The following is a 16,252-nucleotide window of genomic DNA, read 5'->3' on the forward strand; positions in this document are numbered from 1 at the left end:
AAACTTGGGACAGTTGTCACACGTGGGGAAAAAGTTAAATGTAACTCATTAGTTATAATAATGGAGCTTTGTTCAAGCTGCATATAAGTTTAAGTATTTAGACAGAGATGCATGTGTTTGAGCATGTGTGTATAAATCAACATGTTTTTATATAGCTAAAAATACCTGCGATGCACAAAGTTACGCAATAACTGTGGTTTACTGTTGTAATATATGAGCCAATATTTGGTGAATCCTTTTAACAGCCCTGTGTCTAAGGAAAAACCTGTCTTCCATTCTGAAGTACATGAAAGTCATCTCCCAAAACATTTTTTCAAAGACTTTTTTCTTCATCCACTTTCAGTCCAATGTTATGCTTCACTTTAATTACAAATTACAAAATAAGATTTCACTATTCTATTATTTTTGTCTCAATTAATTACTGCTTCCCTTTTTACCATTCTTAAATTAGATTTTTATCCACAGCACAGAATTTGTGGGAATGAGCAAAATTCATGCTGCTTAAACTTATCAGGAGGTGCACAATGAACGTTGCAGTTTTTCAGATTATTGAAATTTAACAGAAATGCACGAGCACACACATACACACAAGGCTTCTACCTGGTGAACCAATAGGAAAATTGTGCAAGATCATACCCCGGAAGTTAATCATGTGTGAGAAGTGAATCCGCCGGCGAATGGCCTCGAGAGTATTCCTTGTCACTTTCAAAAGAGCATCAATGTTTTGATGGTTAAAATGGGAGAGCAGCTCACGGGCTTCCTCTAATGTCTCATTTTCCTTTTTCTTTCTTGTGATTGCTGTCAAAGGCAGAGGACAAGCTCCAGCATTAAAGGAAGATGCCAAAACCTCAGGATACCCTTCTCTTTTTCCTGAGAGGAAGAGAGAAATCTATTAAATTACAGGGAGAAAATTAAGATAAATTACATGGAAGCTCAATATCAGTTAAATGTCCTGCATCTGAGAAAATAAGGTCACTGAAGAATAGGAGGGAGAAATCGAGGCATAAGGTGGCCCAGGAGAAATCATCTCAATATGGAAAAATAGCCAATAACAGATCAAGGACTATAGGATAAAGTTATACTGTGCCTCAAACACGTGTTCTGGTGTGTTCTCTCCCAACAATAGCCCTAAAAATCTTGGGACATCACATCCTCCCCCTCCTTTCTGTAGCAAACGATTTGCTTTAGTTTGTATAGGCTTGAGGAGGAATCCTAACTCATTTCTACCCTACCCTATGCCCAAGGGAAATATAATACCAAACCTTACATGAATTGCAAAAGAGTCAATGCCAGGCTCCTCCTTCACACAAATCACGTTTCCAGCTTAACACAAAACAATCAGAAGAAGCAACTAAGTCATTGCCATTTGGGCAAAATCGTAATTTCCTATTTATAAATATCAGTATAAAATTGGAGTGACGTTTCTAGAACTTTGAAATTGATTGTTCTGTAGAAAATTTGGTTTTAGTTTTCCATGAATATCCAAAAAAAAAAAAAAGAACAGACCTTTACATTACCTCTCCTCTCACCTGAAGAGTCACCATTAGAACCTACATTCTCGTGAGAGACTTTTTCACTTGCTTCTTCAGGTGGGACAGCCACGTCCAGTAACATGTTTATTAACTCATTGACTGCTTCCTCCACCAGGGAGCTTTTAAACTGGAGCGTCTGTGCGCCATTCACACAGAGGTCCTAACAACAATAAGAACGAAGACGGCGGTCACTGGTCTTTATCTAGCACTTGAGAGTTCGTGGGGAAGATCAGCAAAGGCGCAGGTTAGCCTCCAGCTGACACTCTAGCCTCCATAATGCTTGGACACTGTAGTGGTTAATCTCAATTGTCAACGTGAGTTGTAGAATCAGCTGAGGTAGGCAAACCTGTCTGGAGGGTGTGGTTCTATTCCCGGGGCTTGAACCCTGCACTCTATAAAAGTGAAGAATGGGAGGTGAATGCGAACATCCATTCCTCTTCGCTTCTGATTTGTGTAAGCTACAGGAGCAGCTGCCTCCAGCCCTGCTTCTCTGACCTCGAACTGTAAGCCACATAAGCCCTTTCTCCCTTAAGGAGCTTTCGGTATGTTATTTTGCCAATACAACAGGAAAAGTAACTAAGACAGCAACAGACCCCACACTAGCCCCAGCTGCGCATCCTGAGAAGAAAGCACCAAGGACAAGAGAACCAACTGGAGCCGGGGAATAGACAGAAACTGCATTAACTTCCCAGCATGGAGCAAACAGCTCCCAAAGCCATCAGCAGCCTCCAGTCTCATCATTTCCTTCATATGATTTGAATCTGGGCTTGCCAGTCATCTTTCCTTCTCAATATTTCTAGCAAACCACTGTCAAGGACTTCATTTCAGATCGACACCCCCTTCAGCTAAGTTAGACCTTTCTCAGAAATAAAAGAAGACAAATCTCACACAATATGAAATACTGCAGTAGACATGTAAAGCACACAAAGAAGCAGTTCTTTTACTCCTTGGAGAAAAGCTCCATGAATAATAGACTTTGTCAGTTGATGACAGTTGCCAAGCCTTTTCAAGTCCTTTGGTTTATTTATTAAGACTCTAACATGTTCACGGACTGTGCACATCAAACAGGTTCCGATACCTCCTCTTTTAGCAACCTTGACTTCTACACACCCCTCTTCAGCAAGGAACATGACATTTTGATGTGAATATTCTAAGATATCCTGGAACAAACTTTTAAACTTGACCGTTACCAAGCAAAATATCAAGTAACGACTTCATTCAACAAACTTCACCTAACTACGAATCTCTACCCAGTTTTATTTTGCCTAGTTTTTAAAGCTGGAAGATAGGGACTAGTGCTGTAAAATGCTTGTTTCTGGACATGACATGGTTATTACTTACATAACTCACAGCAACTGTAGCTACCCACACAAGATCAAGCCAGTCAAAATTTCCAGCATGGAGAGCGTGAACCTCCTGAGGCCCCAGCCCTAGATGACGAGAATGAATAGCTGCTGAGGGAGAGACAGTTCTTTTTCCTTGAGGGGTGACCACTGGCAGGTTGCCCATGTCCCAGTGATTATACCACGGGGTTGTGTATACAGGTGACGTTGACTGGACTCAGTGTGCTATTTTTTAAAAAGAACTTGAAGTTAGATGAGAGTCCAGCATAGTTGGAGGGATGAAGTTGGTGTCTATATGATTAAAATGTATTATGTGCACGTATGAAATTTTTTAAGAATAAATTAAAATTATTTTAGACAGTTGCATGTATTTCATGTGATATATGTAAGTGCCAGGAGCAGTGACCAGAAAAAAAGAAGTCCTTGGTAAGTACTTACTATTATTGACTAGCAAATGACATCCAACCAGGAGACCTACTTGCCAAGCTTGTTTGCCTCATATTAAATCACCTAGCTCCTTGTTCTCTAAGAGATCCTTATTTTTTTTTCTTAAACAGCTTCTTGACTCCTCTGACTCTGTGCTGGAGAGGCTCAGCATGGACCATGATGTCGTCTCCCATCGTCGAGGCCTGGTCTCCCAGGAAACAAGTCCTCCATTGACCTCTTAGCAGTTCCTTCAGTGCTCACAGCAGCAGGAGCAAGCATTGGAAACCCCAGAATTCCTTTCTACTGGGTGTTTTGCAAAGCAACTCTTAACAATTAATATCTTTCCAAAAAGATTGTTCAAATCCCTCAACTCTTTCTAAGAGAATCCATAATTATAAAAGTGCAAGCAACATGAGAATTAATAAAGCAGATTATAAACAGAATGAGGACAAAGTAATAATGAATTCCTCAAAATGCCCCTCTGTCAAACAAGAACTATCAAAGAGGTTGCCACCAGCACCTGACACTTCATTTCATGACTCATCTCCATGGTGACGGCAGGCATGAAAACTGTCCAAAGGTCTGTCCTAGAGTCCCCACCACCTCCCTCTTTTTTTTTCTTTCTTTTTTTTTTATTTGATTTTCGAGACAGGGTTTCTCTGTAGTTTTTGGTGCCTGTCCTGGAACTAGCTCTTGTAGACCAGGCTGGCCTCGAGCTCACAGAGATCCTCCTGCCTCTGCCTCCCGAGTGCTGGGATTAAAGGCGTGCGCCACCACCGCCCGGCCACCTCCCTCTTTTCTAAGAAGCTAATGTGGAAAGGGAAAAGCCCAAAGGACCCCCCAATCCTACACAGAACACCATAGATAGCTAAGGAATGAAGAGAACAGGGGAAATAATCTTCCCCAGGAAAGAGCACACAAATTGGTTATCCAAAATCAAACAGTCAGTCCCAAAAACATACATATAAGTAACATTATATAGACTGAGCAGGCTATGCTTACATATTTAGGAATATGTGTGTGTGTGTGTGTGTGTGTGTGTGTGTGTATGTATGTAACAACAATTAATGAGAAAAAAGCCATGAATTTGAAAGAGGGCAAGGAGGGATGTCTGGGAATATTTGGAGGCAGGAAAAAAATTAGAAAATGGTGCAATTGTATTATAATCTCAAAAACAAAAGAAATAAAAATAAAAACAAAATAGATATAAATGAAAAAAATAAAAATTGTAAGACAAATAAGCAGGCTGTAGAAAATAAAACAGTCAAAAAAAGTATTTCTATGGGCAATAAAAACAATTTTATTTAATTTAGAATGTTTGATTTTTGCTGCTCAAACTAAAATTAATAGGTTATAATAGAACAGTGTTTGTCAGAAAGTAGCAACATTGGTATTATTGCATTATGGCTTTGTACGTTGGAACTATCCTTTGGAAAACAATTTGTCTATGACTGTAAAGAGCTGTAAAATAAAACATACAGTTTGCACAAAAATCTTATTTGGGGGCAATGTTCCTGAAAATCAAAAATAATTATACATATACATTTATTATAGCTCTTGATAAAACTGACAAACTTTGGGAGCCATTTAATGTCTAGTAGTAAGAAACAATATAAATATCATCTTAATAAAATGTTATGAAGGTGTCATTCATGTGGTGTTTGTGAAAGTCATATAATGACAAGGGAAATAGTTACCTGAGAGCATAATCACTACCAAATCTGCAATGAGCACAGTGAGAGCCGGGAAAACACATAAAGTCCACCACAGTGGTGATGTGATGGCTACAAATGCTAATTTCTCCACTTTTGAAATCTAAAACCTACCTAATTTGGATTTTTTTAAATTACCTATTTATCTCTAATGTGCATTGGCGTTTTGCCTGTGGAAGATTACAGACAGTTGTGAGCCTCCATGTGGGTGCTGGGAATTGAACCTGGGTCCTCTGCAAGAACAGCCAGTGCTCTCAACTGCTGAGCCATCTCTCCAGCCTCCCTGATTTGAAAATTTTAAACTACATTTTTTAAACAACAGAGGTAAGTGATTTCTCTTATGATGGGGAGGAAACTTAAAAATTAGCAAGAAAAACATTTAAAAATCATGTGAGAAGAGCAAACAGGATTCTAAATTGCAGTCATTAAGCATTAACAGCTAATAACAAATTAATATAAATTGAAGTTTAACATATATGCAAAAAGGTGTTAGCACCAAATGCTTCGTTCCTATCCTTTCCAAGGGTGCCTTTGAGTTTAAAGCCCTCCTAACACCAAGGAGATCAGATTCGGGGAGTGGCGGGGGCTTCTGCTGTCTCCTGAGAAACACTGTCTCTGTATCTGGAATACTTCTGTAGACAACATGGTTTACACTGAATCCTTGATTCCTTCTAAGAGTCTGAGCCTTTTCATGAAAAGCAGAGTGTGCCCTGGTTAAAAAAAAAAAGCCAATAAAAGCTTTGGGATGGAAGAGGTGGCTCAGTGGTTAGGAATGCTTGCTGCTCTTCCCGTGTTCAGAGTTCAGGCCAAAAGAGGGCATAAGAGGGCATAAGAATCTGATGCCCTTTTCTGACCTCCGTGAACACCTACACACACACACACACACACACACACACAACACAGACACTAAAATTTTAAATTAAAAAAAAATAAAAAAGCTTCAAATGTCAAGCAATGAACTTCACCAGGCAGAAAGTTTGCACATGGATTGTTGGGTGAGGAGGGCTCTCTGTAAGCCCTCACTGGAAAGCGCTAGCGTAAGGTTGAGGGGGAGCTGAGAGGTAACTGGAGGAGGGGAGAGAATGAGAACTGTGGCTGATACGTAAGATGAAAAAAAAAAAAACTTTTAAAGGAAAAAAACCCTGAAAACTCTGAGAAAAAACAAAGAAAGGTTTCCCCCAGCCTCTACCCTCCTACTGTATTACTCTGCTTAGCTGCCACTCTGTTTTGGTGATAAATCTGAACTGCAGTGTAGCCACAAGCTGAATGGAATATAATGGGTCCTCCAGTAAGCACTGCTGGCCAGCAATATTAAAATCATCATTGAGGAGTTCATATCACCAGAATACCCATAGGGAATGTCATAAATGAGGCCAAGGTACCATTTCCAAAAGGTCTCTCTGCTAGTAGCTTGGGTATAACATAGGAAGAAAATGCCCCATTTGCAAAGATTTTAGAGAAATTATGAAGACCTTCTGAGGGTTTTATTTTCATATGTTGAAGTGTGGTCAACCTGTAAATACAGTCTCTATCTTGTGTGGTCTAAACACAAGCCTCTGGCCTTCCCCAGCTTTCCTAGGGTCAAGTTCAGAACTCTATGCTACAAAACAATGCTAGTTTGGAAACAGCTCTTTGAAAGTACTTGAAGAAAAACCCTACCCAGAATCTGCCCAAATACTGCATAATTAACCCTTACTGAAGCTCTTCTTTAAAAAAAAATACCTTTGCCCTTCATAAAACATAAAGAATTCTGAAATGTGTGTCACAGCAATGCCCCTTCAGCTGATCTAAAAGGAATTAACTTACTAGTAGCTGCTTAGATAACATTTTCTTTATCTTCAAGTTGTCAGAAGGTCTGACATTTGAATAACATCTATCACAGAGAAAAATAGAATTTTTTAAATCCCAATTTATAATTCAAACATGTCTTTTATTTAAAAAAAATTTTGTCAAAAAAAATGAGTTTTCTGATAACCTTTGTCATTTGGAGGAATTCTTCACAAGTGAGGGGGTCCTCTTGAGGAAGCTGACAAAGTGGCAAGCTGCTCATTTCTTCCAAAATGGCATTGATGCGGAACTCAATCAAATCATTGACCCGGTCAAGCAACAGCTCCAGGTCCTCTTTGGGAAAAACAAATGAACAACATATGAGGTAAACCATTTTCTTGAACACTTACACGTGACTCAGTAACAGCAGGAGCATCCGGATTAATGGTTACCTGGGTTATACATATCTGTCTTATTTACTTTCCTACTGCGTGAAAAGATGCCATGACCATGCAACTTATAGAAAAGCAGCTTCTAAGCCGGGCGGTGGGGGCACACGCCTTTAATCCCAGCACTCGGGAGGCAGAGGCAGGCGGATCTCTGTGAGTTCGAGGCCAGCCTGGTCTACAAGAGCTAGTTCCAGGACAGGAACCAAAAAGCTACGGAGAAACCCTGTCTCGAAAATCCAAAAAAAAAAAAAAAAGAAAAGAAAAGCAGCTTCTAGAAAATGTGTTTGATGGGGGCTTTCTTACAGCAAGTGAGTTGGTGACCATCGTGGTGGGGAGCATGGCAAGAGGCTGGTAGGCATGGTGCTAAAGCAGTAAGGGGAGCTTACAACAACCATGAGGCTGAGAGAGTAGAGAGAGAGCAGAGAGAGGAGAGAGAGAGAGAGAGAGAGAGAGAGAGAGAGAGAGAGAGAGAGAGAAGAGAGAGAGAGAAGAGAGAGGTATAGCATGGAGTTTTGAAACCTCAAAACCCACTCCAATGAAGTGACATACTTCCTCCAAGAAGATCACACCTTCTAATGTTTCATAAATAGTTCCACTAGCTAGGAACCAAGCATTCAATACACAAGCCCATTGGGGTTCATTCTTGCTAAGAATCATCACAGTGTCCTTGGTATTTCTGGCTGTTCCAAACATAGCTGTTGTACACTCTTCCTCCTTTAACAGTTCCCAGTTTTCCTACAGGCCTGGCTCTGACTCATCTTCCCAGGAGGCCACCTGTAACTGTGGGGGTGTGGGGGATCCCCTGGTCCTGTCCTGCCTATCATCTAAGCATACATTTCTGTGTGCATCTCACTGGCTACTCTTGTGTCTGCTCTGTTTTTCCATCTTTACATCTTGAACATTTATGTCAGTGCCCATGCCAAAAGGGTATCTTCAACAACTTTGATTGAAATGAAAGTCTGCTACTATTTGATATTTCCTTATATCAATACCTTCAGTACATACCTCCACTACCTAAAGGATAAATACCTAGGTTTCAACAAATTTCAAGCTAACTATACAGGCAATGTCTTAATATACCAGATGATTCTTCTTCACAACAGTAGTCAATGTAGAAAGAACCACACTTCCCCTTAAGTGTGTGCACTCCACAGAGATCGCCTGCTTCTCTATGAGTCTTCACATCTTCAAAGGCATTTGTGTCAAGTTGAAAAACTGATCTCCTGGGAGAATCCCTATTACTTATGTGACTTTTTTTTTTTTTTTGAAGATGCATTAAGGATTTTTTTTTTTTTTTTTTTTTTGGAATTTTTTGAGACAAGGTTTATACGAAGCTTTTGGTTCCTGTCCTGGAACTAGCTCTTGTAGACCAGGCTGGCCTCGAACTCACAGAGATCCGCCTGCCTCTGCCTCCCGAGTGCTGGGATTAAAGGTGTGCGCCACCACCGCCCAGCTTGCATTAAGGATCTTGAGATGTGGAGACTGTTATGGATTATCTAGGCAGAATTGTCTTAAGGACCTTATAAGAGGACATTAGGAAGGCAAAAGAGGGATAGAGAAGAGTGTGACCATGGAAGGAAAGGGGTTGAAGAAAAGGGGGTGGCCATGAGACACAGCTAGCTCTGAATATGGCATAGTCATGCTCTAGGCACCCTGTAAGACCTGGAAGGTGCTAAGGGAAGGGTGCTCTGCAGAGTTTCTGGAAAGAATGCTCTCTCTTCCTCTCTTTCTCCTCTCTCTCTCTCTCTCTCTCTCTCTCTCTCTCTCTCTCTGAAGATGCTTCGATTTTAGCTACATGAGACTCTTTGCATTTCTGACCTCTGTAATTGCATTATGAAGCAATGAAACTTGTGGCAAGTTGTTATTGAAGCAATTAAAGAAAATGAACCAGCATTTATGCATAGGGTACACAAATGATGCCCATCAAAGTTTTGCTGACGACTTTAACAAATAGTGACTTTTTTCCAAGTATGTGGCCCAATTAAACACCTGCAATTCTAAAGGCGTGTTCATTTATCTCAATACAGAATCCAATTGTTCTTGAGACAACACAGTTTTTTCTACCCTTGTCAAAGAAGCTTCTCTATGCAACATATTGAGACCATCACAGAAAAACCACACATGGTCAAAGTACAGAGAGCACTTGACCATGAGGTACCCAACCACAAAGCCTCCATCTGCAATGGCACTTAATTTTTTTCTTCATTATAGTCTTCATTTAAGTTACAAAAGCAAACCACAATAGAAAAGGAGAATTAAGATTTCTTTAGAAGCTATCTCCTTGACTCCAGCTAGCATCTAATAAACTATCCAAATTGCTAATACTCTAATCCTAGTACCTCTCCAGGGAGAATACTGCTAAAGACTACCTTAGCAGCCTGCTCTAATTTGATTGTGACAATACTCGCTGTGAAGCTTTTATATGCTTTATAAATGCCTCCTTAGAGATTTTAACTCGTTTACTCTTGTTATATTTCCTAAGGAGAGCTATTTTGGAAAGAATATTGGCCTAAAGGCAAAGAAACCCATCTTTATTGCTTCGATCTGCTCAGCACTAACTGCCATTTGGCATCTCTGGTTGTTGTTTTCCATCCTTTAAATTGAGGATGCTTTTGAAAACCGTTTCACAACGTTCTCCATCCTCCTAATGCTATGGTCGCCTAATTGTGCACCTTTCAGTATCCCACCCAGAAATGGTAGTGAGCCTAAAATACACTTCATGAATATGCAAACACTCTGCTGTTACACTTTATCTTTGAATCCAGTTCCCACTTAAGTCAGCAGAATTAAAACAAAAGTATGCAACTGTCTTAGAAAGTTTTCTATCACTGTAATAAAACGCCACAATCAAAAGCAACTTGGAGGGGGTGGGTATTTTATCTTTGAGTTTTTAGTTCATTATCCAGGGAATCCAGGATAGGAAACTGGGAGCAGAAACTAAAGCAGAATGATGGACAAGTACTGACTTGTTCCTCTAGAATTTCTCAGTCCTTTTCACACAATCCAGGACCACCTGGCCAGGGGGTGGCACCGCCCACAAATGAGATGGGCCTCCCATAGCAATGACCAGTCAAGTTTACTCACAAACTAATCTGGTGAAGAAGTTGTCTCAATTAAGATTCCTTCTTCCAAAATTACTCTACCTTTTGTCAAGTTGGGAAAAAAGGCTTAGTTAGCATACCAACCATAATTCCTTACTTCATTTTCTGCCCCAATCCAGTACCTCTCAAATATTCTTGAGTAGAGTGTATCTGCTAAATTAGCATATATTAAATAGTATATACTTGTTTGAAAGGTGCAGTAAGAAACCTACTGAAAAGACAAGCTGCTAAGAATTAAAGTTATCAATAAATTAGGTCTACTTTGGGTGAGACCAAGAGAGACAGAAACAGACACAAAGAGAGACAGAGAGTACCATCCCAGGAGTTACCTAGAAGAGATTAATAGGAAGTAACATGTCCAAGTGGGTTAGAAAGATATCATAGAAATAAAGAAACAGAAATTACACAATTATGAATCCATAAGTTTTGAAGCATAGCCAACACCAGACTGACCAAAATAAGTAGAAGAAAATGCCTGGGTTTTAAACCCTTTGCAACCAGTTTGGGAGAAAGATGAAGTTGGGCTACTCAGTTAGGAGATATGTGCAATACAGAGTATCTGGTCCCAGCTATCAAGACAACAGAGGGGCTGGGAGCAGGTGGACTCGAAATAATGCAGTCAGGCTAGGATCCTCAGACTTTGTATCCCAGACCATAAAATGTAGGTAAAGTTGGGTCATGAAAAACATTGACAGACAATAGCAGGTTGGAATAAAGAATAGAAATGTCTAAGTATAAAAAAATAAACAAAAACCTCTGACATTGTGTTCCGATCTGTATGCCCCTGTTTACACAGGAAATCGGAACTAATACATTTTAGAAGGCAGCTATGAACTCTGGGAAATGCCTCATGATTGAGCCCACTTTTGGACACTGAAAGACTATCTCCTAACGAGGAGCAGAAGGAGGGAGAACATGAGCAAGGAAGGCAGGACCACGAGGGGTGCACCCACCCACTGAGACAGTGGGGCCGATCTATTGGGAGCTCACCAAGGCCAGCTGGACTGTGACTGAAAAAGCATGGGATAAAACCGGACCCTCTGAACATGGCGGACAATGAGAGCTGATGAGAGGCCAAGGACAATGGCACGGGGTTTTGATCCTACTTCATGTTCTGGCTTTGTGGGAGCCTAGACAGCTTGGATGTTCACCTTCCTAGACCTGGATGGAGTGGGGAGGACCTTGGACTTTCCACAGGGCAGGGAACCCTGACTGGTCTTGGGGCTGGAGAGGGAGGAGAAGAGGAGTGGGGGGAGGGGAGAGGGGCGGGAGGAGGGGGAGGGAAATGGGAGGCGGGGAGGAGGCGGAAAATTTTTTTTCAATAAAAAAAAAAAAACATGTTACATGCCATATTCTGTAATATATGACCTGTTTATCTGAAATATATCTTTGTTTGACCTTGAAAGCATACCCAATGTGACTACAAGTTTGATTTTACTAGGTGATTAACTAATAAACTATATTTCCTTATTATCCTAAAAAAAAAAAAAGTCCTATATAAAACGAACACTTGCAATTCCTTAACATCCCAAATGGACTTGAGGTCGATTTAAAAAAAAAAAAAAAAATACCTGTGCTTATTCTGGGAAATTGGATTAAATTGACTTGACCCTCTCACATACATTTTAAGATCTGCATCCTTAGTTAAGGAAAACTAGCACTTGCCTAAACTATTCTCTTTCAAAATTCCCTGTCTTTCATCACACTGCCCATCCAAATCCATCCCCCAAACCACTGAAAGGTCTACAGGTGTTGGTGGTAGAGTACTTGTCTACTAAATGGAGCTTTGTTTGAGTTTGATCTAAAAGATAAGGATAAGGAGGAGGAAGAAGAGGAGGAGAGAGAGGTGGAGGGAGAGGGAATCACTAAAAAAAAAACAATTTTAATGAACTAATCAATTAGTATAGAAGTTAAATGGCCCTAAAGATCTTTTAGATACTAATATACAGCAATAAGAATCAACAAAATTACATGCATAACCTCATAACCTCTGGGAATAAAATTAAATAATGAATATTTATGACTTGTAAGAAATTACTGAGCTCATTATATTTTGTTGCTGTTCACAGTGAAAGTTTTGAGCCTTATTTCTCATTTCATTACTTATAAAAGCATATTAACAAATTATCCAGTAGGCAATAAGAACTCAGTTCTTAAAACTGAGAAACAAAACTCAGGTAGACAGACTCACTGATCTTTGCAAATGCATTTTCTAAATATGTCTCGATATTCAGGGATGTCCAAGTGAGGGCAGCCAGGCCAGGCTGGAGGGCTTCATCCACTCTGGCCAAGTGCGGGACCATCAATTGCTCAATGGCAGGAGGCATTTTCGTCTTCACTCGCTGGTATTCAGACAGCATCATCTGCAATGGTATGGAGTTAAATAGCCAGCTTATATGTCATTTTTAATATGTATTAATATTTTTATCTAAAAAGATAACTTTTATGTTTGATCAAACTATTGGGATCTAGTGTTCTGACAGGAAGAATGTCACAAACAAGACAGATGACTCACAAGCACCCTCTCTAGAACCGCCAAATCCTAACCCACAAAGTTATTTATGATTGAGAATGAAGAAGGAATTGAGGACCATTTCCTTAGCCTCTACCCAGCCCAAAACAAGGAAAATATGGTGGCCTTTGCCTCCCTAGGCTCACTCATTCCATTTTTGATGGGGACAAGATGCTGAAGCTGCTTTGGGAATCTCTTCTAGATCATACTCACCATCACAGTTGTGTGAATCATGAGAGCTTTGCTAGACAGAACTATCAGCTACCTCTTGATGCAAGACCCAAGGGGCAGAGGGGGAGTAAAGAATCAGTGCTGCTTTCAAATGACTTTAAATATCACCTCTTGGCTAAGTCAGATAAGCACACTGAAGACAGGGTAGGCTAGACATTAACTTAGGTGGAATAAATGCATTATTTACTTATGTACTCCCAACCTCATCACCTCACCACAAGTCAGGAGTAACTGCATAAACAATACAAGGACAAGATTTTTACCTGTTTTTTTTTTTCCAATTTGTTCGAAATCTTAACTAGAACACAAGGCAGGATCTATTAGCATTTTTTAAGCTAATCAACTAGTTGTTATCAGAAAAAGAATTTGTGATCTGAAATGTGAGGGGTTTGAGTTCTCCATTAAAAATCACCTACAATGGCAAGTCAAAGTAGGTCCCTATTCTGTCCATATACTATTGTTTTCAAATACACCTGCTAGTTCATACTGCTGCTCTTCCTTGCAGAGGACATCAATGCGCTTCCTAAAGACAAATACTTTTAAGTCAGAACCGGCCCAGGAACTATTGCTGTTATCATAATGTTAGATTGATATCTGTCACAAGTGTTGTTATTGGTGTGCTAGAATGAAAATGATGCCTGGTTGGGTATGATTGAAAAGCTCTCTATACAACAGTGTCACAATTAACATTCCTGACTTTACAGAACCTGTCATAAGGATACGGGATGTCCTGATGGAGTCTGAGAAGGCAGATAAGCCCAATGTCTCCCAATTGAGCCCAGTCTTCCGATACTATTTTTCTATACTTTCCATAATACCCTTTCATTTTCCATAAAAGTCACTTGAGAAAAGCCTACAATTTGATGATTCTATTAGCAGCTCCTTCCATATTTCCAAAAGCCTTTAGCCACTGCTTACCACTGTTTTTCTTAATGCCCATTACTTATTCTATCAGAAAAATGGTTCTTAGAATTTGCCTCCAGCGGGCATTCTGCTCCTCACCTTTAATCCTTTAAACCCAGGAAGTACTATTCATCCCTTCTACAAATGAGAAACTGAGGCTTAGAAAGTAAAGTCATTTACCTAGAGATAATGGTTTGAATCCAGATCATATTCGTTTCAGAATCTATATTCCTTACTATTAGCCCACACTAGCCTATCTCTTTACAGTTTCAAATATCTTCCAAGAAAAAGATGAATAAAGCAAACTGGCAGCTACTTTTGTGTATCTGTAGAAACCTGGAAACTCTGTTAGATGCCCAGAACAGTGGCTCAGAAGCTGGGGGGGAGCTTTGGAGGGCCCCCAAGTGGGCCACTAAATCTGCTTTGACCAGCTAGCCACATTACACAGGGACTCTCTTTCCACCTCCAAGATGTAGTAAATGCCAACCAGATGATAATTTCCTTGTTCAAATCTTTGGTTGGAACAATGGGAGTTTATAAACATTATCTGCAACTCTTCTTCTCATGGAGTTGGGTCTCTGTACCCTCCACTGAATCTATACAGGCATTCAGAGTACTAACAGGGCTCAACAGAAGAACCCTATGAGACGTCCGGGACTGGCACAAGGACTATGTAGCCTCCTTGTCCAATGTAGCACTTGCTCCTAGATAGTGGTATAAGGTACTATACCAGCTGGGGGATTCCATACCAGAAATCCTTGTTAGATGCCCAAGTCCATAATACCAGCTGAGTATATCATTCAACATTTGTTCAAAACTTTTAACCCAGAACCATAAAAAGCATGATAAAAGCACCTGTATTTTGAAGTTTTGTGTGTTACCTGCAACGCTTAACCAAGAAAGACTCTGGGGGGAAAATAAGTAGTAGTAATTGTCTGGAGGTATAAATATTGTTTCTTAGTAAAACTTTTATTTTGTAAATATGTAAATTGACCATGTTTTTTTTCCTAATACAAAAGAATTTAAAGAGAACATAGGCATATTGACTAATATTTTAGGGGTCCACATTAGAAAAATATCTGCTCATGGCAAATTGTAGCTTTTTAACATAGCAAGGTGTAGTGAGAAGACAGAAGAGAACAATTCTGGATTCTGGCACTCGGCGATGAGACCTTGACTTAGTCACTTTGGCTGAGTCACAATGCTCTCTGTCCCACCTATCTCACATGGTAGGAAGAAAGATGGCATTTAAATAATGACTTTGAAAGGGCTTCACGTGAATTGTACTGAGGCACGGTTCTGTAACCCCAGCTACTTGAGAGACTGAAACAAAAGGGTTGGGAAGAAGTTCAAGGCCAGCCTGGATAACAGGAATGAGTGAAGGGTGAGCCTGAACAACCGAGATGCTGTCCTAAATCACATAGTGAAGACAGCTGAGGAATAGCTTGGTGGGAAAGTTCTTGTTAGCAAGTATAAGGCTTTATATTCAATGTGCAGCAGAGGAAAGTGAGTGAGAGGAGGGAGAAGGGAGAGAGGCTCACACCATAAGGCACTATTTAAGGGCATGGGCATAATGTCATTATATGATGTTACTCACTAACATTTCTTTTGAGATAGGGTCTCATGTATATTAAGCTAACCTCAAACTTGCTTCCTAATCAAGGATGACCTTAAACTTTTGATCCTCATACTCTGCTTCCCAAGTGCTAGGATTACAGCATACACCAGCAAGGCTGCTTTACTATGACACTCTAGTAACAGTTTCTATGTGGTCCAGAACCAAGGCCCCGTCTTTGAACTTTTCTTTTTACTTTTCCAGGAAGTGAATTTGTGAGTCATGATCCTTGAATTTTTTTCTTTGCTTTTGGCTACCTTGTTACTTGGTTTCATCCCACCTCAAAGTCCAAGTCTGTTTTGTGCGTTGTAATCTTCTGCTAGACCCACTAATATTGGATCAACCTTATGTCTAAGTCAACGGCCCTCTACTCAGTTCTGTCTCCAGTCCTCCCTAAAAGCTCTCATCCAGCACAATGTCATTAATATCAACTGCAGCCTTCCAGCTCCAATAAGCATGCCTCCAACTTCGAATGCTCTATTTAGCCCTGACTTCTATGTCTATCTGCACAGGTACCATGGCCACATGGGTGTCTAAAAGCCATGTGAGACTTAAGACAAGAACTACAGATTCTATTTGGCCCCACAAAATAAACCATTTCAAGTCTTTATCTTCTCCATAAATGAGATTTACAGTCAAGGCCCCTGCATGGAGGGGGCAA

The 16,252-nt window shown here is 40.2% G+C and overlaps 1 protein-coding gene across 1 annotated transcript in view; it reads right to left on the reverse strand.

Annotated features, from left to right (window-relative positions):
* The window catches only part of Dnah5 (dynein axonemal heavy chain 5), a gene marked incomplete at its 5' end in the record, with an annotated part of 196,222 nt that overhangs the window by 156,991 nt on the left and 22,979 nt on the right, over positions 1–16,252 (reverse strand). The window contains 4 exons of the mRNA XM_057789549.1: positions 637–870; positions 1,530–1,692; positions 6,989–7,134; positions 12,522–12,693. Coding sequence (XP_057645532.1) covers positions 637–870; positions 1,530–1,692; positions 6,989–7,134; positions 12,522–12,693 — 715 coding nt within the window. The remainder of the gene's footprint in view (positions 1–636; positions 871–1,529; positions 1,693–6,988; positions 7,135–12,521; positions 12,694–16,252) is intronic.

Source organism: Chionomys nivalis, chromosome 15, assembly GCF_950005125.1.
Source record: "Chionomys nivalis chromosome 15, mChiNiv1.1, whole genome shotgun sequence".
NCBI lineage: Eukaryota > Metazoa > Chordata > Mammalia > Rodentia > Cricetidae > Chionomys > Chionomys nivalis.